The sequence below is a fragment of the Sebastes umbrosus genome, chromosome 17 (assembly GCF_015220745.1).
Source record: "Sebastes umbrosus isolate fSebUmb1 chromosome 17, fSebUmb1.pri, whole genome shotgun sequence".
Classification (NCBI taxonomy): domain Eukaryota; kingdom Metazoa; phylum Chordata; class Actinopteri; order Perciformes; family Sebastidae; genus Sebastes; species Sebastes umbrosus.
The window spans coordinates 22,640,937-22,666,713 of NC_051285.1; the positions used below are offsets into that span (position 1 = coordinate 22,640,937).

At 37.9% G+C, this 25,777-nt stretch overlaps 3 protein-coding genes and 1 long non-coding RNA gene across 4 annotated transcripts; 2 read left to right on the forward strand and 2 right to left on the reverse strand.

Annotated features, from left to right (window-relative positions):
- Positions 1-615: 615 nt before the first annotated feature.
- prdx5 (peroxiredoxin 5) lies at positions 616-4,942 on the forward strand. The gene is made up of 6 exons (XM_037749413.1): positions 616-859; positions 2,520-2,654; positions 2,751-2,882; positions 3,250-3,288; positions 3,376-3,440; positions 4,588-4,942. The coding sequence occupies exons 1-6, from the start codon at positions 764-766 to the stop codon at positions 4,691-4,693; spliced, it is 573 nt and encodes a 190-aa protein (XP_037605341.1). The 5' UTR covers positions 616-763; the 3' UTR covers positions 4,694-4,942.
- On the reverse strand, positions 4,619-5,718 carry LOC119476180. The gene is made up of 2 exons (XR_005203965.1): positions 5,375-5,718; positions 4,619-5,068 (listed from the first exon to the last, which is right to left on the reverse strand). It is a non-coding gene; the product is annotated as an uncharacterized LOC119476180 (long non-coding RNA).
- Positions 5,719-6,554: 836 nt separating this feature from the next.
- Positions 6,555-12,139, forward strand: banf1 (BAF nuclear assembly factor 1). Its single transcript, XM_037748481.1, has 3 exons — positions 6,555-6,701; positions 8,927-9,091; positions 9,892-12,139. Exons 2-3 carry the CDS (start codon positions 8,966-8,968, stop codon positions 10,036-10,038), a joined length of 273 nt encoding a protein of 90 aa, XP_037604409.1. The 5' UTR covers positions 6,555-6,701; positions 8,927-8,965; the 3' UTR covers positions 10,039-12,139.
- A 438-nt stretch (positions 12,140-12,577) lies between these two features.
- On the reverse strand, positions 12,578-18,414 carry gng3 (guanine nucleotide binding protein (G protein), gamma 3). Its single transcript, XM_037748482.1, has 3 exons — positions 18,226-18,414; positions 17,273-17,372; positions 12,578-14,289 (listed from the first exon to the last, which is right to left on the reverse strand). Exons 2-3 carry the CDS (start codon positions 17,369-17,371, stop codon positions 14,161-14,163), a joined length of 228 nt encoding a protein of 75 aa, XP_037604410.1. The 5' UTR covers position 17,372; positions 18,226-18,414; the 3' UTR covers positions 12,578-14,160.
- Positions 18,415-25,777: the final 7,363 nt, after the last annotated feature.

Here is a 25,777-nt window from a genome sequence, read left to right on the forward strand (position 1 = left end):
CATTTTGACGGAATTGCAACAGAATTACGTTGCTAGGCAACAGCTTGGGTCCATGTGTACTTCCTGTCAGCTGATGACATTCACACACACTGCAAACAGGAATAAACTGGGACACATTTAGAATGTTTATGTTAAAAATTTGTGTCAAGGGTCTAAATATTGTATATTCGTGACATCACGAATGGGCAGAAATCCTGACAGCTTGTTTCAAATGCAGAGTTTCTGAATATGGGCTGTGTATTTCCCTGTGGATTGAGTGTTTCGATACTTTCACAGTATTTATATAGGACTTAAGCCTGCTTTATAATAAAGAAACATGAAAATCTCACTTTTTTTTATAATATGGGACCTTTAAGCAACATTTTTAATTCAAAATGTTGCTTAAAGGTCCCATATTATAAAAAAAAGTGAGATTTTCATGTTGTATGTATATATACATGAGTATTTTTAGACTGTGGTATTTCTTTTACTTTTGTAAAGTATCTGAGGACTTCTTCCACCTCTGCACATGTACCAGTCTAAGAAATATTACATCAGACATTTAGCTTCTTTCTAGCAGATGGCGCACTAAATAAAGATTTAGCAGGCCCAGATCTGGAAGCTAGGTTAAGTCCCAGCAGCCAAACTCAACGTAAAGCACTAGTGACTGTGGGGAAGATAAGTTTAGAGGGACAGCTTGAGGTGTGTTTGAGAGCAGACACTCAGCACGGGACACCACAACCTGCAGACCTGCCGCAGGACATCCGTGCTATAGCGAGCCATAATGCTGTCTATCACTAGCTCTGTCATCAAAAGCACCCGTGTCATCCAGCGAGTAAGACTGCTGCACACTTCTCCCGTTGTCAACATGCCGATTAAGGTGAGACTCGCATGCATTCATCTAGCTAACGGTAGCTGTGTGTGCTCCATATGGCTGATGGAAAGGAGTAAGGGTTTTATTTCACTGAGAATTCACTAAACTACACCACTACATGCGTCGCCTTCATCTTTGTAGCTCACTGTGCTCTGAAACCCCGTCGCCATGACAGTCATTAGCTAATGCAATGTGCTTGTATGTTTTTTACATTGTTACAATCTCCTCAGAACGTTACCTGCCGTTTCCGAGCACCTGTTGGTGATTTGAACGTAGCATAATGCAAACTGTCAATGATTAACAGCTGTCATGTGGCTGCTCCACATTATGCCTTTTTATACACAAAGTTACCGACTCAGAAACTGATAACGTTACTTTTTAAAGACCTGTGTAGTTATAACATTAAATTTACGTTGTTCTGTCTTAGTTTCTTTGTTTAATAAAGCGTCAGTAAATGTATATATTGGCATGTACTTATTCTCCAAGTTACAAGTACATTTAAAGCTAGGTTGTCTGAGCGTGCCTGAACTACACAGCTGCAAATATTGCACAAATGTGTATTAGTTTTATTTAAATATCTTCCAGGGCAATGTTAAAGTGTAATGTATATTTATGAGAGCTTATTGAAAAGGGCTCTCAGTGTGATAAAGTGTTGCGTATTAGTCCGTCAATATTAGTATTAAATTTAGGTAAGGCATTCGGCCATTTTAACAGAACACATGCATCTGTATGTGGTGATTTGTCTCCCTCCAGGGGCCACCGTGCAAGTGTGCGCCTATTACAATTCAAAGTTCTATTCTGTTCAGATCAGAAAATCATCATCTTATTGGATAATTCATACAAAAGTGTGTTTGAAAAACAATTTTAAAAGATTTTTTTTCTACTTAGTATAGACCATATTCTGTTTAAACCTGGTATTTCTGCTCAAATGCAGAAAAAAGATCAGGCTACACTAATATTATTAGTATTATACTATTTGTAGAATTAGATTCTAGTGGTGTCTGCATCGGATTGTTTCTAACTGGTGTGATCCAAACATTTCCAATAACTCCAGAGCGTTGTAAAGTCCAAAAGTCAAAATTTATTGAAAAAAAAAGATAGATGTAATCATTTCAAAAATTCACAACATGTTTTTTTATCTAACGACATAAATGCTTCACCATATTTGTTGGCGTTTAGTCTTTCAAAAACAACAACAATATTTTCACTGTTTGCTTTCCCGCTTGACGCACACAAAGAGAGACACGCACTGATGGGTTATATTCATTAAAGAAGGTTGACTTGTTAAAAAATAACTAACTCATATAATACACTGAATCACTCAAATTGGAGAGGACTTTGTTTTTTAAGGTGATGATGTCAGAAAATATGGGGGGGTGTTCAGCTTTTCTTAGATACAAGTAGGGAAAAATACGTAGGTAGGGAACCATTGTGCTAAACCACCAGGTTCTAATTTAAGCATTACTGAGTAGTCTAATTGGAGACTGGTTTATTTTAATAACCTCTGTAGGAATAAAAGTTTATCTTATAATTCATATATTTTAAATGTATATATCTTTTCATATATGTTTTGTGCATATTTTTTCTAATATTGGTATCATTCGCAATCGTAATCTGAGAATGTGGGTCTACTTTCTTGTATAATTGTCTCCTCAATCCCCAACAGGTTGGTGAACGTCTCCCTGCAGTGGAAGTCCAGGAGGGGGAGCCAGGAAATAAGGTGTCCATGGACCAGCTCTTCAAGGGGAAGAAGGGAGTCCTCTTCGCTGTACCTGGAGCTTTTACCCCTGGTTGTTCCAAGGTTGAATCCACACTTTCAATCTCTTGTTTTTGCTGTGTCTTGTTCACGATCATCAGTGCATCAGCTGACGCTGTATAAATATCTTGTTGCTTTCAGACTCACCTCCCAGGTTTTGTGGAGCAGGCTGCGGATTTGAAGAGCAAAGGTGTGCAGGAGGTCGCTTGCATTGCTGTCAATGACGCATTTGTGATGGCTGCCTGGGGAAAGGAGCACGGAACAGATGGCAAGGTATGGACGATAATTTATGTGCGATGAGCAATTTCTTTGACAGCCTGCACCAGTAGGCAACCCCAGCAATCTGCTCAACATTATTATGGTGCACGATGGAGGCGTTTCAGAAATCCGAACTAACTGCACACAACCTTTTGGTCCCTCTGAGAATAAGATGCTTACAGTAGATGATGCATGATGAGCTGTCACACTCTTAATGTACTGTAAACTCACTGACATTCTCCTTGTGTTTTGTAAAGTCAGTTTACTTAATGTACTGTACTTAGTGGCCTTGGTTAAGAATAGAGAGGTTAATGACACAGCAGATATCATTTATTATACATTTTGATAAGGATGCTGAGCTTACTGCTACTTTCTCCTGCAGATTCGAATGCTGGCGGATGCTACTGGAGCTTTTACAAAGGTAAAACTAAATGTCTGGTAGATTTCAGTTCTATTTAATGTGACTGTGTGTGTACTCATCATCTGTCTTTTTCTTGCTGCCTCTTAGGCAGTCGACCTGCTACTTGACAGTGATGGGATTGTGCAGGCACTCGGGAACAAGCGATCCAAGAGGTAATGATCCTTTTGCCTGTTTCAGTTTTACAATAACAGATTGATCGCTTTTTTAAAAAAGAATTGTAATCGATTAGAGTCAATGTTTTTTGTTTTTTTAATGGGTTTTCAGTTAGATGCCTTAAATAAGGTCTGTGGCTAACACAAGCTGAAGAGATTTTAATGTTTTGTTCTACGATATAAAATAAGGTCAATAAATATCCCACTCGTGAATTTTGAAGCCTTTTATGTGTCTTAAAAAAGGCGGTTGCTAACAAGTGGCTGAACGAGACTACGAAACGTCATCACGTCGACTCGTCCGCCTTTACAGCCTTGTTGTGTATACTCATGCTCATGCAATCGTGGTGTAGTTCGTTTATAGCCTAACGTTAGCTTTTTACTTCTGCCGACTGCATTCACACTTCGAAAATCATAAGAGTGGTGTTCATTTGTGGAGATTATCTTGCTGAACAAAACGTGCAAGTATCATAAACGTTTGTTGCTACAGAGTTTATTTTATGCAATAATCCAAAACCCAATGGAAAAAATCCCATTGGCTTTTTGCAGAGGGAACCAGGGCGATGCTAACTTCCTGGTTAGCCTACAAAAATACACCATCCCTGCACCACTCTATTAACTATCCACCATTTATTTGAGAGTCTGAATTTGGAAATGTAGGGCCCCTCAAAAATTTCCGAAATGGAACAAACAAAGTAATGTTCATGGTATGTACACTAGTTTTTGCTAACAATACCACTATGCAATACGTTGCATTTAATAGATGCAAAAAATTGCAGTTATTCCTAAGCATGCTTCATAAATCTCAAAATACTGCTTACTATCGAGTTAACTATTGAATGTCTGTTTATATAGGGATGAGTGAATGAGTGATTTTGAATACAGCTGCAGACATGGAAGCTCTTGTTGGTTTTTTTATTGATTTTAAGAGGCAGACACACATGTAAGCATGTGAGAGTTTTTGAACCTCTGCCATTGGACTCTCTTCAAGGTGCATTATAACAGTATTTCTAGACTAACACCCATAAAATAAACCATCTTTTATTCAATCATTTTTTAAAGTAGTTGCATCATAGTCATTGTCTGGCATTTACTGGTACATTTGAAGTCCATAGCTATAAATCAGTGTGTGCTTCATCCTGTGTTTCAGATATGCTATGTTGGTGGAAGATGGAGTTGTGAAGAAGATCAATGTGGAGCCGGACGGCACTGGGCTGACCTGCAGCCTGGCTTCCAATGTTCTGTCTGAGCTGTAGGCTTATTTAGAGCATATTAAACCCAACTGCAAACACTGAGTTACTATAAAAGCTGCACGAACAAAGCCCAGTAGCACCCTGTTCAACCTTCCTCCTTTTCCCAAAGACGGATGCAAAAGTCACATGTCGAAAACCGAGCTTAAACGTAAATAATGCGCACAACTTTGACATGACCGGCAATCCAAAGGAACTAACATAATCCTCTGTATACTGATACTTGTTAGTAAATAAAATTCACCCTGAAAGCAATAATCATCGTTTTCCTGTATTACTCATAGTGCAAGTTATTTAGTGTGTGTTAATAAAATGTCCAACAGCTGTGATCTTATGATGAATGATGCAAATTTCCCTACTGTGGGACTAATAAAGGAATGGCTGTGGCTCAGGGGGTAGAGCAGGTTGTCCACCAATCGGAAGGGCGGTGGTTCGATCCCCGGCTGCTCCAGGTCACATGTCGATGTGTCCTTGAGCAAGACACTTAACCCCAAATTGCTCCCGAAGGCATAGCCATCGGTGTGTGAATGAGTGAATGAGTATTTAGATTAGATCCTGATGGGCAAAGTTGGCACCTTAGCAGCCTCTGTCATCAGTGTGTGAATGGGTGAATGCTGACATGTAGTGTAAAGCGCTTTGAGTGGTAGGAAGACTAGAAAAGCGCTATATAAGTCCAAGTCCATTTACCATATCTTAAGAGGACAAAATGCCCAGTGTCATAATGTGGCCATCTGAATTTTGAGTGACATGGGGCAGATAACCACATTGTATGAACATACTATATGAACAATATTTGTTATATGAGTTTAATATGAGTTTAATCCACCCTACACACCCATGTAGAATCAGATTGATCGAAGCACATTGCTGTAATTATTGATATAAACTTATGTATCACTGTCACCACATAAAGGCTTTTGAGGTTTGACACCACATACACTGAAATGCATGTTGACTCGTTTGCAAATTCGCAGTATTTAACTTAAGAAGCAAATGAACCAATCTTTGACATTATTTTTGTTGTGTTTTTAAACAGAATTTATACTATTGTATTTATCTGGATGTCACTGAGTTTACATGTACAGTATACTTAATAGATCTGTGGCTAGGAAAGGTAGCCTATATTAAGAGTATGCCCCAAAGAAGTGTTAAAGGTCCCATATTATAAAAAAGTGCGATTTTCATGTTTTTTTTATTATAAAGCAGGCTTAAGTCCAATATAAATACTGTGTTAGTATCAAAACACTCAATCCACAGGGAAATACACACAGCCCGTATTCAGAAACTCTGCATTTGAAACAAGCTGTCAGGATTTCTGCCCATTTGTGATGTCACAAATGTACAATATTTAGACCCTTGATACAATTTTAAACATAAACATTCTAAATGTGTCCCAGTTTATTCCTGGTTGCAGTGTATGTGAATGTCATCAGCTGACAGGAAATACACATGGACCCAAGCTGTTGCCTAGCAACGCAATTCTGTTGCAATTCCGTCAAAATGTGCTAAAACGGAGCGTTTAAGACAGGCGGTAAATACAGGCATATTCAGGCTGACAGTATGAGGCGAATAAAGTTTTTTTTGAACATTAAAGCATGTAAACATGTTCTAGTAGAAACACAAAATATAAGTAGGAACCTGAAAATGAGCATAATATGGACCTTTAAGTTTCACACATTTATGCAAAATTGGGGTATGTCATGATACCAGATATGGATATTGAACATTCATGATATGGTAGTCTACTTGGCTGATCATAAGAAATCAGAAGTTGCTGGCTTGTTGAGAAGTTGGTGCAAATGACTGCTCAAAGGTAAAGGGGCTGGTCTGTTTATCCTGTAAGTCAACAATTAGGGCGACAAAACCAACGAGCACATCACCCCGTGACGTAAGGACGCAAGAAGCGGGCGCATTGCATTGTGGTCGCCGGTGGCTGACAGAAACAGAAAGCACACACTGCTCTACAGCTCTCCAGCGAACCACGCTAACATCAGCCAGGACAGGACAATACAAGGTAAGTTAATAACACTCAGACATAATACAGAGTGGCTCTCATTAACTAAAATATGCCGCAAACAAAAACAGTAGCGCAGTGAAGTTAAGAGTAATTATCTGAGGCTACTGTTGAAGCAACTTTGAAGGCGCCTAAATTGTGAGCTAGCGTTGCTAAGCTACTACTCTGTCGCTTCAGCCACTACGCTACGGCGAGGATAGTTTAAGGATCACGTCATGTTTTAAAAGAAGGCTAACACACCCTGGTAACAAGCAGTGGTGACTTGTAAGGGAATAAACGATGGTCTCCATCTGTTGGACGTTAGCTCGTCATGCTAAAGCTGTTAGCACTGACATGTATTGGGCGCGCAATTCAACACTGGGGGTGTACCTGGACCCTGCACCATGTACCCTGCACCCTGTATTCTGTACCCTGTACCCTGTACCCTGTACCCTGTACCCTGTACCCTGTACCCTGTACCCTGCACCCCGCACCCTAGACCCTGTACACCTCCACCCTAGACCCTGCACCCTGTATCCTAGACCCTGCACCCTGTATCCTGTACCCTAGACCCTGTATCCTGCACCCTAGACCCTGTACCCTGCACCCTAGACCCTGTACCCTGCACCCTAGACCCTGTACCCTGCACCCTAGACCCTGTACCCTGCACCGTATTGTTGCTATTATCAATGAATGTAAACGCATGCCTGTTTCTCCAGTGTGCTGTGTCTAGGCGCGGATCTGTTTGAATACTAGTCAAACATTAACATTCAGTGCAGTCAAGTAATAGGATAGTAAATGTAGTCTTCCTTGTGTGTGATTGGTACACTGGGTTTCACTTTCAAATGAAAGTAAACGGAAACTTGACACAATGTTTTAACTTGAACACCCCATCCCTCCACTTAGAAATGCATTGCATGCAAGTAATAGGATCAAATTAATAATATAATATTGATTTTCTTTGGTAAAGGGTAAGAAAAGAAGCCAAACAATACATTTGTTGCTATTAGCAATGAGTGTAAACGCGTGCCTGTTTATCCAGTGTGGTGTGTCTGACTGTTTGAATACTAAGCAAACATTTGCATTCAGTGCAGTCAAGTAGTAGGATAGTGATGTAGTTTTCATTGTGTGTGATTGGCACACTGGGTTTGACTTTCAAATGAAACTGATGAAATTGCAGTAAATGGAAATTACATTACACAGAACAAATACAAAAACAGATAATGCCCACGGGATCAGAGCATTGACAGAAACATAAATCAATTCATAAAATATTTTATACAGGGTACTTATATTTATGGTTTTGATAGGCTTTCTATTTTTAGAATTTAAGATTGAAGCCATGTATTGTTTGAGTTCATTTTCAAAGATGAATAAAGATGGTTGATGATCTGAAAATTAAGACTTATGAATATGAGATTTTGCAAGTAATAGGATCAATTTAATAATATTTGCTTTGGTAGAAGGGTAAGAAAATAAGCCAAACAATACATTTTCATAGGAGAGGGAAAATTCTTTATCAGTATATTGGGAGGGATAAAAGCGATGAATCATTTTAAAAGTCACTTCCTTAACCTTATTTAAAATCAGATATTTATAAGGTAGGCACCATATTGTCTTCCATTCCAGGTCTGATGTAAGGTTAATCCAGGAGGAAACAGCATTTGGAACAGAGACTATTTCTTTTTGGGGAAAAAAGCACACATATCACAGTTATTATTCTTTTTAGAGAAGAAACAGATCCGGCCACCGGTCGTAACAATATGTTCCAGTGGTAGTAAAGTCAGTTCAGATACTGAGTCTCTAAAAAGCACAACACCAGAAGGGATTGCATCAAAAACTAAAGCATATTCCCTTTGTCATTGCCCAGTTTTATCGTGACACAAGACATCCGTGGTAAAGGTGAAGCTTGCTTCAGAACAGCAATCACAGGGGAAGACATCAAGTGTCAACTGATTCTGTGGGTTGTAGACTTATTTAAACCAAATATCAAACGCGGTTACTGCATACAAAATGACTACGATTACTATACTGTTCATTTAATGTCAATGAAAATACTTTAAACCGAAAGCAGAGAGTCAGAAGTTTAACCCCGTAGTCAATTCCCCATTCATTCAGAAAAAAATGCACAAAAATGGTGAACGGGGAAAAAAAATGATTAGATAAGTTATGGGGAAGCATTCTCTCTGTAGCATGAATTTAACATTCTATACATTTCAATTTATATTGTTGTCTTTGTGTTACAGCCCAGTTGTTGGTGATCTTTGACCGCCTACAAAGCAGCTATGTCGTCGACATCCCAAAAACATAAAGATTTTGTGGCCGAGCCTATGGGCGAGAAGGCCGTGAATGCTCTTGCAGGCATCGGAGAGGTTCTCGGCAAAAGACTGGAGGACAAAGGTTTTGACAAGGTAATGGAGATTTGATTTTTTTGCCTTTTTATGCAATGTAAACCTATTTGGTACATACCACACATCTAAAATGAACTGCCTATTGAGGGTACTTTGGTGGTATTCTCATTTGCATTTGTGTCTTGAAATCAATTTAACAAAACAATGGATAAAAATGAAGAATACAGAAGATTATTATCTTAACAAAGTAATTATTTTCCCATCTGCCATAGTAGCCCTTCTCTATCAAAGTAACATACAATTTCCAGGTCATGTTGTAAATTTCAAATGACGTAAAATTCATTGTGTAAAAGCAGTATAAACCAGTATACGGTAATTGCTGCAACTGTTGTGTTAACACCTTCGCCAGGTTCAAATCAAGTAGAACTTGGTCAACAGGCTATTCATCATTGTGTTCTAGTGTAAAGTAAAATGGCTTCATTTTACAGCTAACACAGCAAATGATAAAGCTTGCACTAAATTCTGTAATGTGGGGTAAAAATAAGTGCCCTCCTAATTTTTTGTTATATTCTTTTTCCTGTTATCCAGTAGGCTGCCACAGATCTGTCTGGGTATCATTTAGGCGTTAACTTTTTCTGTATGTGAAAAGTCTTGCTTAAGATCTGTTCTCTTTGTACTGTAAGGTGTGTCAAGCTGTCCCTTTGCTACTACATACCAATCACATATTCATCCAATCATCACTATAGGACTGGAAAGATATACTTTGGCTACTTGGCAACAGGGCTATTAATGTGGTAAATCATTCAACATTTCCTGTCTTGATTCGATTTTCTGTTGTGTGCTCGTCTCTCCCTCCGCAGGCGTATGTCGTCCTCGGGCAGTTTCTAGTGCTGAAGAAGGACGAGGAGCTCTTCCGGGACTGGCTGAAGGACACTTGCGGGGCAAATGTCAAACAACAAGGTGACTGCTACGGCTGCCTTAAAGAATGGTGCGATGCCTTCTTATAAAGCATTCGGTCGTCGTTTTCTACTTCTGAAGTCCAAACATTACATTACCTCTTCTGTGATCTTGATTCAATGCAGCTGCACCATATATATGGACTGACACTTTTCACACTAATGAGGTTATTGAAGTCAATTTACTTTTAAATTATACTTAAAGCTGTTTTAAAGTGTATTTCTGAAATCCTTTGACCCCTTCCCAAAACAGAATTCACACATGTCCTTCCTCATGGTCAAGATCTAGACTAATACTCGCCAACTCTTTCTTTTAAAAATTGGACAATTCTATCTGCCTGTAACGTCTGCTCACTGTCAGTAGCCCTTTTTATCGCAGAAATTTTAACTTGTAGTAGTAAAAGCACTGGTGTAACTAATAACAATAATGATGATTTCTGTCCATTTAGGTCTAAGTCATTTCACTGAGCTAGCATGCATATTAGCAGGGCTGTGACACAAGGACACCCAAATATAATGCAGTCTATAGAGGTCGCCTTAGGCTGAAGCTGTCTAGTTTCCTTTTTTGGGAAAAGTCTGCTCATGTTCATACTATTAAATTTGTCCAAGGTCTTTGAAATATTGCATGTTTCTTTCTGTTAAAGGTTGAATTTTAAATGTGTGGTTCTTTCATTGTTGGTCATATACTGGGAATTTACATTTTTAAGCCAAACATGGCTGGTTTGTTCTGTGTTTAAACCCTTTACCTTCACACAAATTTGAAACGTGTTTCAGTTCAGCACACATTTTTCTTTCTGTGATGATTTACCAGTTCACTACAATCCAGACTAATAGTTGTACTCACCTTCAACTCTTGGCCCGTTTGCCTGTTTTTTTCCAAACCATTGGAAAGTTGATGTAAGCTGTATTTTTTTTTAATCAGTTTAGTATCATGTACTGTTGGTCCACCAACAATGTTTTAAAGGGTTTCTAGAAGAGGTGGAATGTCTGTTTGACGTGTTTTGACTGATTTATGTGACCCACAAAAACTAAGCCTCAAAACTAAAGGGACACTGGTCTTATCAGAGAAGTAACATGTTTTAATATAGATACTTTTAACATTTGATCTTGCAAATAAGAGGCAACATGGCCAGACCCCCCACATCTGGTCTGCTCAAAGCTCATTTGAACCTGAAAATTATAAAAAATAAAGATGCAACAAATTCAAACACTGTCAAAAAACTTGTCGGTCTATTGCTGATGAGTGGGCTGCAGCCTTTACATTAATGAATTAACCTGCAAGTATGTATTTACTAGATAAGTTTGGCGATACTGCTAAGTTTGTCAGCAGTGAACAAAGCATTTTGTACCTGCCTGAAGTGCTGGGGTTCAAGGAGTTGCAACAAGTATAACACATTCAGATTGATGCAACTTGTGTGGAGTTGTGCTTAGACGGCTACCAGGATGTACGGTTTTGATTAAACACTGTTACAGTCATATGACAACCATTTAAATCAAAACCAATTACCATGATACAGTAAATCAATCTACAACCTGTTTGTCCGTTAACAGTTAAGAGGCTAAAGTAGTTGATATGCTGTACTCGTATGATAGAATGTATTTAAAGCTTCAGTAGAAGTTGACCTCATTTCTCTTTTTTCATATCAAAACCCCCAACAAGAGTGAGGCAAAAACCTGTCCCGTCTATCGCTCGTCTCAAATCACTGGGTCTCAGTTCCCAGTGGCTTTTAATGAAGTATATGTAGTATGTATTTTGTAACACCAACAAGCCTGATGTAGGCCAGGCCTTCATAACTGAGCTTGATATTATCTTTGACTGTGTTTCTAAACATGAAATGCCTTAATGCATGCTAGTGTAAACATTATCCACAACACCTGCGGTAGTGCATGTCCAGGCTGTGTCACTTAATCTTCCACACGCACACACACCACCACCAGCTGTTTGGAGATGTAACCGTTGTGTAGCAGCTTTTTTGTTAAACACTGGCAGATTGTGTTTTGTATTTGACTGTGAAAACTCTTCGGTTTTTATACTGCCCTTATTATTAAAAATATAAATAAAAAAGGCAAAGTATCACATTTGGACACACATGTACATGTTCATAAAAGATTCAATTTTTATCAAATAAAATCACAAATGAGAGAAAACTTTGATAACAGGAGGTTTTTATTTCAATACTTGATGGTTACACTTTTTCGCCAAAGCTCCAAATGTTTTTGCAAGATATTGAAAATACATTGGTTTGTTTTTTTTAAATGGTCCAGAGCAGGGGTTCCCAAAAGCTCATGAGATGGCACCATGTCTGAGGGAGGAGCAGTTTGTGGATATGATTCAACAGAACTAAAACATTGCCTGTACTGTAGATGGAGAAATAACCACAGAGAAAGTGACACCTTTAATTAAAATAGGAATTCTCAAGTCATTCACATGAATGAGTAGCGACGTTTTTGGCTAAAGGACCCCTCTGCTCTGGAGAACCTCTCAGATCTGATTGGTTAAAATGACAATGTACACCTTTCTTTAAAAGTACAATATAACTGCTGTATTTATTTATTATTTTTGCCTCAAAGAAATATAAAATTGTTCATGTGACAGACTCATAATTTGCTTTAATGGCTTAGATTATAGTATATTAAATGTCCATAACCCCTGGAATGTTTTTTTTTTGGGTCTATGTGCTATTGAACTATAAAATCTTGATTTGACAGTGATCAGATGCTTAGAATTGTTTCACAGTAGCACCTATGCAAACACACACACACACACACTTCCACATCCACACCACAGCAACAGTATAGAAATGAGCAAACGTCTTAATAAAACCTTGAAACTAAATGATTACTCTCCACTCATAAACAGCTGTTGTCCTCGGGAAGTACAAGTAACTGCCAAAACAGAGGAAAGTCAACGAGTAAATACAAAATATATTGACAATAGATGGCATGTAGCTCTACTAAAAGGACAATCTAAATGTTGATGGGAGACGGAATGAAGAGCTCTACCTGCAAGTAAAGCATGTCTAATCTGAAGAAGGCTGTTATTATTACCTCCATCTACAAGCAGTCACCATATGGGAAATGTCATACTTAATAACCTAACATAGGCTTATCTTTTTTCTCAGATGCCAGATCTCAAATGTACGGATAATTTCTATGGAGAGAACTGACCTATCAGAGCAGCATCTGAGACATGTAGCACCACCACAATCCAAAGATTTAATGTGGGAATTTAGCCTCCCAGTTAAATGTGTCATGCTGCAGAATCCATATAGGGCTGGGCGATATGGCCAAAAATCTTCTTATCATGATACAGGTAATTTTATATCTCGATAACTATATCACGATATAGCATGTTTTCTCGTAGTTCAATAAATAAATAGTCTAAAATTACACTTTAAAGTATATTTTTGTATACTCCTGTGTGAATTAAGTACTTGACAAATGAAAAGTACAGAGTGTTTTCTCATTTGATTAAGATCTTTAGTGCAAAATGAACATAACGGTTAAATATTTCCATATATACACATTTGTTAATCACATTGAAATGTAATGTAAAGTGTGATGTAAAAACAAAACCGCAGTCTTTAAATGCCCTCAAAATAGTTCACATCCGATTTTCTGAGAAATTTGAGTTTGTATGTGCTCGTAATTATCAATTTAGACGACATAATTGTGTATCACGATATCTTGATATATGATTTCATCACAATACAATTGCATTGAAAGATGATAAATGATCATATTAAATTATCGCCCAGCCCTAAATCCATATGAGTGTGTTCCTGTGACTGGTGGAGCCTATTAAGACACTTGATGCACTGATGCTGTTTCCTTTTTGGCAGTTACCTGTAATATAAATGAGCATGAAATGTGTTTTCAACCAGATGAAAGCTGTTTCTTATATTTCTTTTCTTAGTTTTGTTTTTCATAATGACTCTGTATTGATTGCACGTTTGGGTATTGTTATTTTTTTGTTCTCCCCCTCTCGACATTGCGACTGAATTTAGTTCAAGATATTTTGTAGTTGATTGTGTACTGTACATCGGCAGCTTTTTATGCAAGGTTACTATAGTACATTGATGTCTTATTCGGATCAGAAGTACATGTACACACTGTACATACATGTACATACTGTACAGTTGTACCGTCAATCACAACAATCCCTGATTGGCCTCAAAGCAGAGCGCAGAAGAATTTCTTCTCCCTGTACGGGTTCTCTGAGGTGGGCACGGGGGTGATCAGCGGGTCGTCGCAGGAGTGTGCGTCGCAGTACGCCATCAGGTCGGCGGCTGCCTTTGATACCTGGAGACGAGGGTAATCACATTTAGGGAGGCTCATGAACATGATTACATCAGATTATACAGTTTTCAATCGTTAGTTCATTACACAAATAAAGTCAAAGTTCATCCTGTGATTTCATGTATCTATCCGTTTCTGGATTTAGAGGCCAGATAACACTTCATTTTACAGGTCCGCGAATTTCATGGTAATTAGGTGATAATTAGCAAGTAACCTATTTGAAATTTCTTTGGAATTGGAATTACTTAAGAAGAAACAAATGTTCTCTATTTTTACGATATTTTTACATGTTGTTAACCCTCATCTTGGTTGTCTTCGTAGAATCTCTTTAGCTGTCTTGTCATTTTTTGTTAAAACTGCAGTGGGTAATTGAAGCAAATATGATTAAAAAAATAAGTTATTTTTATAAAACAGTCACTATATCCTTAGATTAGTGCATGAGACAGGTAATCCGAAAAAAAATCATGTGCCTCTGTGTCCTCCGGTGCTCCTATAATGGCATCTGCAAGATTTCACAGACCGGAGGAAAACAACCAATCAGAGCCGAGCTGGAGCCTTGCCGTCTCTGAGCAGCTGTCAATCACTCGCTAACTCTGATCAAATGGTCAAACTAGGCAGCGCTGATCAAATATGAATCAATATTCTGTTACTGTAATGCCTATTTCTCTCCTCAAATGTTTTCAGAAACATCTTGTAGCGTACTGTTTAGCTGTACGATGAGAAAGTTTGTGACCCGGCTGCCATGTTGACATCAGTTGAGGAAATACCAAGCACCGCTCACCAGCCGGAGCACATTTTCTCATTTTACAGCTAAACATTTGAGGTGAGAAATAGGCATTACAGTAACGGAATATTGATTCATATTTGATCAGCGCTGCCTAGTTTGACCGTTTGATCTGAGTTTGAGAGTAATTGCCTGCCTCTGTTAAATGAACAGCCAATAGGAACACTCTCTGAAATGACCTGTGATTGGTCAAAGAGATTTTTTAAAGCCTGAAAACGGAGGTGCAGAAATCTAGTTTTGTCTCAGAACACTTGAATTACAATATGCTGAAAGGTTATTATGGAATTTTTGCCCAATGATGCCAAAAAATATTCTGCCTACTGCAGGTTTAATACAGTATGTATGTACAATATGTTTTTTTTGTCCTTCTGTTTTGTCCTCTTTTTCGTTGTAGGATGGGATGCAGGTAAAGCTGTTTATTTAACTGCAGAATGTAAACGCTAAGGGTCATGCAGATTTAGCTTCAGTTTATCAGTTTATAAATATGTCTGTCTGTATGACCCTCATGAAGATCATTTGTGTATTGTCTAGCAGCTCTAGTAATGATGGGTATAATCTCACGGTTTTCATTTGAAACTTCAGAATATATATATATTTCCCTGCTGTTGTTTCTGTCTCGGGTCCATGCTAGAGCTGCACAATTAATTGAAATTTTATTGAAATCGCGATATAGCCTACAGCAATTTTCAAATCGCAGGATGAGGAGGAAATTGCAATATGTGTTAAAGGTGAAATGTGTGTCAAAAATATTGTGCATTGTACATCTTTTGTTAGGTACAGATCCCTGCAAAAATCACACCATAATCATTTTAATGTTTTTCAATGAAAATGAGAATAATTATGTAAAAAATGATCATACCCTCAAATATCGCAAATCATATCGCAATTGCAATATCAGTCAAAATAATTGCAATTAGATATTTTGTCAAAATCATGCAGCCGTAGTCCATCGTTGTCATTGTATAAAGTGTGTAGTCGTAACAATATTTCATATACTTTCATTTTACTTTGGTTACATTTTAGTCTTTCAGCGACATGGCTCAAATTTGGCGAATGAAGACTCAACGATACACATGAGTCAAAACCTAAATTGAATTGTATCAAATGTTTCTCTACCAAGAAATTTGAATGTGTCTGGACACAGAAAATGCAAATGTGTATGCTACTATAAATAATACTAACAGGATGCAGTTACAAAAGGTATCACAGTACAGCGGTGAACACAGGAGTAATAGAGCATGGGCACACAAATAGACTATGAAATAATACAGAATCAATAACAGTAGAGTCTGAGTGTAAAGCATGGGAATCAGGACATAAATATTTGTGTTTTCTTAACATTTTTTAAAGTTTTTGAAAATAGAAATGTGTGAATACCTCCTATTTTGCTTTATGGATTTCTATCTAATATGATTTACAGGTTCACATTAGATTGCTATAATGTATTGGTTCTTGCAAACTCTTGGAGTAAATGGAGGGACGCACCTCTACCTCACTGCAAAAAGAAACTTCATCGTTCTGAACACTGCTGGTTCAAACTTTTTCTCCTGTCTTTTTCCCTCAGCCCAATCTCGCCATAAAGTTATACTCTGCCAGAGGTGACAGCAGCTGACAACGGTCTCTAAAACACGACATTATTAGTGTAAAGTTTGTCCCCTACTTCATTTCTACACTGCAAGGTGCCTCTACAAGGTGTTTTTCGATGCCATTAGGAGCACGACTGAAGCCAATACCATTTGGAAACTCTCCGAATGGAAAGCATCGACTCAAAGTGCATTTGAGAGGGTCACCGGTGATTTAACCAAACTGCAAACCAATGTGGATGTCAAAACTCTTCAGTGCTGTCCTTTCAACTTTGATGTGAGGCTTTATGTGTACAGAAGAGCAAAATCAAACTTTTTTTAAAATCTGAGGGCAGGTGTAGTTTATGCAGCACTATTAATCATGGTAGTATTATTATAACTTATGATTTGTGTAGACATAAACTTGACTTACTGCAACATAAGAACACATAAGATAACAGTGTTGGGCAGTATATTATCTGGACTTTTTTTTTAGCTTTTCAGAAACTCAAGTTATTTATTAATCCACTGTATTGTTTATACTCATCAATTGCTTCTATTTCCCCCTTTGTATCATGAGTTTTAGCACATTACACTGTTACGAATCCTGTCTGAATTTGAGGCGTCCAGCTTGTCTTACCTTTATCCTGCAGAAACTAGCTTCTATCTTCAGTTGCTCCACCAACTTCCTGGCTTGGCCGACGCTCATGCTGCTGTTCACCGGGGTGTCAACTTTCATTCTGGCGACAAACACAGCAACATTTATGGATTTGAATTGGATGAGAATGCATTCTGTAAATATAATTGGATATTTTTTTAATTTAATTTATTGAAATATTTTCCATATAACCCTGCTTCTCCAAAAGTGATTGACTCATAAGTCCTAGAAATACAATTCTTCACTTTAAAATAAAAATGCATAAATAATGTTTATAGGTAGCAATACGTTATGATTTATTTCCTATTTACACACCTTTGATTGCAAAGTTAGCTTTTCAATACATGACTCTAGGTGGTTGAACAATTGAACTACCATATACAGTATGTGTGAACTAATAGTTTTAAGACAAATACTATATTATGCAGCACTATTATGTCATATATGATAAAAGCTATGCTCAACAATCATAGTATGTATTGCTTATTATATATTTTGGCAGCAAAACAAGCATGAAACCAGTCAAATAATGAAATATCAGTCAACATTGTGTCATGAAATTGACACAGCTGATACATTATGTAGTCTTATATGGGAACAAAACAGTATATTCTATCAAATGCAAAAGAAACATGTAAACTGGGCCACATTTATACACCATGGCCCACAGATTCTCCCACTATACGAGCAAGAATAACCACAGAGCTATCAAATGTAGAATGAAATAAGCACTGCAGCCTTACAGACATTTATGAAATGATGAATCAAAATGCATATAACTGAAAGAAATGTGTCACAGATGGAAAAGAAATCAAGCAGGATGGATTGTCAACAAGGGGGGAGAAAAAGCAAAGCAGCAAAAGGAGCCGAATCCATTTGAACCATTCTGGACCTTTCTCCATTGTCTATCTCCATCCTCCCCCCTTTCTCCTTACCCGTATTAAAGTCCTCCTCAGGTGCAATCTTCCCCCCTCTTCTCTCTTTTTTCTGCCTTTCTGTGACCCTCTGTAAAGCTTAGATTTGGTGGTATCAGTGTAGCCGGACCCCACCCCTCACAGACAACAGCCTGGATGCTACCCTGCTCTGTACAGTCCAGTGCACTGCAAATTCTGCCACAATGAGCACTAGATTTGTGGTGGATGGAGAGGATCCCCCCCTCTGCATGGGAGTGGTAGCTGCCAGACGGAGGGAGGGGGTTGCCACTGGTAAAATGTTTTCTTATGAGGGTGGATTGTACCATATCAGTGCCTGTAGGAAATTGTGGCCAAGTGAAATCTCTCAGGTTTCAATCTCTGTGAGAGAACAGGATGGTCTATGTGGTTTTGGGGTTTTAAGTGCTAAAAGATATTCTACAGCTTGGGATGTGAACTCAAGAGGCCTGACTCATCACATGTCTAGTGCCTTTAGTGATGCCCTCCCTCTCCTCCTCTGTTGCTATGGGGACTGCTGCAGTCTGGTTTAGTGGTTTTGCATCACAGTTTTAAAAAAAATTAGAAATTTCTGCTGGTATTTACTGTAAAATGTGGTTGTATTTGATACAGATGACAGGAGTGTCTGATGTATACTATAATAATAGAGATATAATTGAAAATGTCTTTGAAAGAAAAGGATGTATATTTTTGTCAGTAGCTCTTATGACGCTCTCTGACCAAAGACCCTGTGGAGGAAAGAGCTTCATTAAGCACGACGCAACACAACAGCTCTTTATAGGTCGTAACGCTATTTGAATGAATAACAATCCTCTGTATGTGTGTAAATAAAGATGTTGCACAAAAAAACTACATCGCAGTAAACGTCATACATCTTCTATCGTGGAGATTCAGACAGGCTGCTCTCGATAACTGCCCGACGCCATCTTTGCTAGGCTAGTGTTTCCTCGGCCTTAATGGCGATACGGTTATGTCACCCCGCTTGTCTTTTTCGGCGGTGACCTCTCTTGTCGTTGTATTATCTCTGGTAGCGAGGAGGCAGTTTCGCGTTCTTGGTTATTTGTCCTTCCTACTTGCCGTCGCAAATACCACTTTGTACAGTTGTGGCTTTTTGTGTGGTTATTGAGAACATTTGACACACTATAAGCAACATTTCTTTTTTATTTTTGGGAAATTTAACATTTTGTAGTCGAATAACAAGAATAGTTTAATAAAATCATGACGAGGTGTTTGGTAAACAAATGTAAACTAGATATAGCTATATCTAGTTTACATTTGAAAGAAAGAATAATAAAAGGACTAGTCCTTTTATTATTCTTTCTTTCTTTCTTTCATTCTTTCTTTTCATTTCTCTTTTTTAGCTGGATATAGTTGATCTCAACATAGTTTAGGCCTATCAGTTCTTACAAATTCTTCTTTTGTTTTTTACTTCTGTTATTATGAGTGTGTTATACAGTATTGTTATACTACATGGTACAAGAGTTTGTCCACTACTTTAAAGTCAAAACTGCTCCACCAAATGAAAATCTGCTCAAAGATTGTAGGTCAACCCCTTGTGAAATTCTATGAATCAGCCTATCATAATAACATATTAAGGCTGGCTAACACCATCGTCTCTGACCCCAACCATGTTTTGAACAGTGAATATGAATTGTTACCATCAAATCGGAGATACAGGGTTCCACGATTTAATAAGGTTAGACTGAAGAACTCTTTTGTACACCAGTTAATCCTAAAACTAAATATGGAGCCTAATCCCAGATCAAATTTACGTTGAAGGGCCAGGAATATCTTCTTCTGTGATTGTAATGTTTAAATGTATGTATCCTTGTTTCTTGTCTTTGTCCTTTTTGTGATGTTGCAAATGGAGCTGCTGTGATGCAAAAACAAATTTCAGACCTGTCTGACAATAAAGTATTATTGTATTATCGTTATCTTATTAGTAGCCTACTATCCAGTAATTGCTTTTTAAAGTTTGATCCTGTGAATTTCACTAAAACATAAAAAACTAATTTATTTGTGCATGTTGGGAGTGGAAATGAAATTGTTATGAATGCATGACAATGTAAGATGGTGATGATTTTCCAGCATGGTGCAAAACATCAGAGAGCAAAGAGCTGCACACACACACACACACACACACACACACACACACACACACACACACGCACACACACACACGCACGCACACACGCACACACACACACACACACACACACACACACACACACACACACACACACACTGTGTCCATACTCTTTGTTTGATTTCAACATTTTGCTTTTTTATTGTGTTGAAGTGACTGATTTGAATCTTGATTACCCTTCCAGGGACTGCAGAGGAACTTCATGATGGCAGAGTGAGCAGCAGTATATTTGGATTTATAAACTGCGGCTGCAGTTTAAGGACTCCATCTGCTGGATGATGCTGGCAGGTTTGACTGCATCACTGATCTGCGAAGACCACAGTGACAACAAGTCTGCTGATGGATGAACCAGCCAGGAGATATGTGAACCCCCAGCTTCTTTAAAGGTGAGTGTCCAAATTATAATAAAACAGACAGTAGACTAATAAATGACAGAAAGTTTTAGGAAGGTAATCAAGTATAAAACTTACATGAATCAAGTGAACCTCAACTCACCTTTCTGGAGGAAATCTCAATTAATTTTCAGAGATAAAATGTGTAATTCATTTTAATAATGGTGAAATGTCAGTGTGTCAGTAAACAAGCTGCAACAAAGTGCCAAATGAAGTTTGGCAGCTTTTATCTTAATGACTATGTCTTGGTGTTTTGACCAGATCAACCGATTACCAGGTCGCAAAAAGGGATGCTTTGAAAAAGTGACCTTTTACAAAACAGTTGCAGGTTGATGTTGAGGCAGAAAATCATGGATTTCAAATCAAGTTCCAACGACTGTAAGTTGCACATACAACATTTTTTGAGCTCTTTTAGTTATGAACCATGTGTTCATAACCAAAGAGCTCAAAATGTATCTCCAGCTGTAAGAGATTTACTTCTATAGTAATATATATTGACATCCCACGTTAGTTAAACAGAAATGACATTAATTTCAAATTGTACTTAAAACATACTCAAAAAATATATAAATCCTGTTTATAATATCTGTAACGTAAACTGTAGAAGGTGTCCTACATCATTAGGTCTTTTTCACACAATTATTTTCTTGTCATAGGAGGAAACACAGCAGTGTAAGTAATAACATAAAAGATGGCTCTGTTGTGTCCTAAATGTGTCCCAGTAAGTAAGCATACACAAAACCAAGGCCTGAAACTGCACTGCTGTAATTAATAACATTATTAATGGCTGTGTTCCATTCAGTTGTGCAGCCAATAATAATGTTATTAATTACACCTGTTTTTTTCCTGTTATGATATGTCAAATGTCTGCTGATAAAACATGTGAACAGGAGGCAGAACGACGGAACGAACACAGGAAACAGAAATACCGTGGCTCGAAGTACCCTGGGTTTGACACAGCTTTTTCACATGGAGCAGTCTTGGCTTTAACATGTGTGCACTCGGTACAACAAAGCAGTAGACTAAGACTGTATTGTTAAAATGAGCAAATCCCATATTTTTGATTCAGTAACATAGTCAATAACATAGTCAAAAATTATCAATTTATCAGGTTACACTTCATTTATAGTCAGTATATAAACAGTTACTAAATGCTTTTAATACACTATAATGTAGCTAAGCAGATATAAAGTATTCTATTTGAAGTGTTTATGAATGTATTTCTCAACAACTATAACTCCTCTGATGTAAAAAAACAGTGTGTAAAAATATTTAACGAATGCTTAATAACACAATACAACGTATCTGTAATCATATATAATGCCAGTAAGTGTAAACGCATATAAACAGTTTGACAGAAAGGAAATCTAAACTCAAGGTCCACTTATAGTAGCGTTTTCTGGTGCTCTTAAAATGGGTTATTGATACATTAATTAAACTACTTCAGACACGTCATTACAGATGGTTATGAATATGTTTTATTAAGGACAGATTTCCTGTTAATACATCAGTTGTGGATGCTTCATAGAAGGTGTTATTGTGTTGTTCACAAATACATTAATAACCAAGTAAAAATATCTTCTGCATACAACTATTTTATACTGTGTTATAAACCATGTTGCAATGGTTTATATACTATATAAATAGTATATAATATACTATATCATATACAATATATACCCCTGTATCTCAGTTTCTGAATTAAATGAGAGCACATAGAATAATAATGATCTCTCCTGTGGCTGCTGTTTGAATAGCATCTATGGTCCCTGGTTTTTAGGTTTGTTTTAAAGCCAGTTTGTTTTTCATGTATTGTCTGCTGAGCAGGTTGGTTTCAGGCAACACATATACAGTTTAAAACCCACATTTTAATTCAGCAGGGACTTGGCAACGTTGCTTTTAATTTGAGGACCAGCTTTAATCCTTGTGAAACATTTTTTTCTAGTCCTGGCACAAACTCTGAAAAACAGTGACAGCAGGTACAAATCAGTACATGGCTGCAAGGGCCGTGTCTAAAACGCTCCCCAGATGGTCCACGAGACTTCCTGTTTCATCTCTGCAGGTTGTGCTCTGGTGTAATTAGTGTGGGTGCGCGCCAGCCAGCAAATAAGTCATTTAATAATATGCTGTCATAATGACAATAATGTCCCAGTTAAAAGTTTAAATGGTAAATCAAGTAGGTACAAGTAAATGTCTTTCCAAAATAAGAGTGCAAAATGCTTAATATATAAACCCAGCAATGTTTTGAGCAAAAAAACATAGTTTGAATTTCAATTATTAACTCACTTTTATGTTTAATTATCTATTATGCTATAAATGTTACAGTTAATTAACTCTTTATACACTTCCTTTTTCACTTAATTAATGTCCCTTAATTAAGTTGAACTTAATTACTGTTGTGGCACACTGGAGCTTTCAAGTCTGGAGACCTCAGAGCTGAGAAACAGCCTGAGTTTTCACACTTCATTTCTCACTCACTTGATTAAAGAAAACAAGCTTTAGTCTGCAACACAAATACACATTCATGCAGTTCAGGAAATTTGACAGATTTTAGTGAAGTTTGATTTGTCTCATAAAATAAACGGAAGTCAAAATGAGCTCTGCTGTTATCCCCGCATGTAACGCCGTCAGATTATCATCCCCCCTCTCAGACAAACTGCTCTTTCACGTAAAACTCGTGTGACCCAGTCAGTCCTTTGTTGACATTTTGATTTGAATCCATGCAGCAGATAGAGCAGCTCTCTGCCTCGAGGTTGATGTCAATAAATAATTGAAACAATGTTGATTTTCATTTCAACCCATTTGGGCCATTGATTCCATGATTGGACCCCGATAGTTAACGGACACTGAAATGCTGGATGTGTTTCAAGCTCAGCGGTAACTGTGGTGTTGATATTAAAGAACAGAATGCTCGATGCGTTATCTGTGTGACTCTGAGCGGTAATGTCAGGCTTTTAACAGCTGCTGCATCTCAGTATTCTCCAGAATCGACCCACAGTAAAACGCCCACGATAACAACCAATCATGCGGCAGTGGCTGATGAGCCATTGTGTACAATTCCTGCACTTTGATTGTCCAGTGGATGGATGATTACAGACGTATTTCTCTTTCTTTCTTTCTTTCTCTCTATAAATGCAATGTAGTGAAGAAATAATCTACTCCATATACTGTATTGGAGGTGACAACAGATTTGCTAGCAATTGGGATGCAGGTGTTTGCCAAACAGCTCGAAACCTCCGGGTCTGAAATTTGAAGCCAATGTGGAAGTCCCTTAAATCTGGCTGGTTGTCTAATTGTATAAAGGTCTAAAAGAAAATGATGCTACTTCTCACTTGATTTATTACCTCAGTAAACATTGTAAACATGAGTTTATGGTCTCCATCGCTTGTTTTAATACAGCATGATGTTCATTTAGTAAATTCTGGTCCCATTTAGAGTCAGATAGACCATAAAGCAGGGTATTCTTTAGGGCGTGGCTACCTTGTGATTGACAGGTTGCTACAGCGGTATTGTCCGGTCTGGGAGTTGTCCGTGTTTTTGTCTTACAACTTTAACCCTTTCACAGCATGTTTTCAGCTCATGAAGTTAATTATAACCTTTTTGGTCGCCTAAAAATGTCTTATTCTGCGTTCGGTTATACTTAGCTCCACCCTCTCGTATTACTTCTGGTTGCAAAAAAACAAGATGGCGATGGCCGAAGTGCTGAATTTGAGGCTTCAAAACTGCAGTCCACAAACCAATGGGTGACGTCACGGTGACTACGTCCACTTTTTATATACAGTCTATGGTGCCAACAAAAAATTACTATGGAAACATTCAGGATGATCTCCACTTAGTAATATATCAGAAATTGTACATTTAATTAGGTAGATAAAAGGTTATTATATGTTAAGCCTTGGTGCATGCATGCACTGGCAAAAATATAATTTGTTTCATAATTAGATTGTTTTTTAAATTAGATTAATTAGATAGATTTTTCGTGCAAACCTGTTTCCTACTGCTAAAGGGTTTTGTCCAATATGTTCTGGAGGAAATGTCATCACAGCACAAGTCTCACCTGACTCACTGTTGCAAATAAGATATACCTATGCTGTTTTCTAGGCTAACATAGCATATCTGACAAAAAAAAGATGGCACCAGTGTGATGTACAGCCGAGGCTGATGGGAATGTCATTAGTTTAGCAAGTATTCGGTCTTTAACCAATATTGGTATGATTGTAGGAGCAAATTAAAATGTTGACCTGATGATGGCGCTAGATGAAAACTGAAGGGGTTGCCAAAGTTATTATAGTTCATCCTGAGGGGGACATGAAATATCTGTACCAAAATGTAATGGCAATCCATCCAATGGTTGTTGAGACACTCAAAACCACAAATGTCAACCTCATGGCTGCGCTACAGTGTAGAGGTAAAGTCAAGGGTATCACAAAAAGTATGTATGGTTCATCATCTGAGGACCACGAATGTCTGTACAAAATTCCATGGCAATCCATCCAATATTTGTTGAGATATTTCAGTCTGGGCCAAAGTGGTGGATGGCTAAAAATTAAAATAACGTTTAAACAGGAAAAGTTGAAATTACCACCGGCACTAGAGATTGAGGAGTCATTATGAATCACAAGCCTGGTCCTCACAGTTAAATACAGTACTGCCCCACGCTGCTCATGCGTTTTATTTGCAGTAGTTATTGCCAGGCAGTGAGTTTGCTTTAACCTCTCTCACTGATCGATCCGCCCCGGGTGTTCAATCACACAGCTGTGAATCACAAACCAGCTCTTATGTCATGATGGGCAAAGCAGAACTGGGTGGGGTGATCGTCTGAATCATCAATTGCAACTGGCCGTCTGTATTGACGGTAATGCAACTGCTCAATACTTTCCAAATAGACACTCCCGACTTCATTCAGAGAGCGCTGGTGATCTGTGGGCAGAGCGAGCTTCAGCCTATCACAGCGCATGCTTTTTTTTGGATGTTTGAGTTCACTAAAAGCTTTTAGCGCACTCGCAGAAAAAAAAAAATC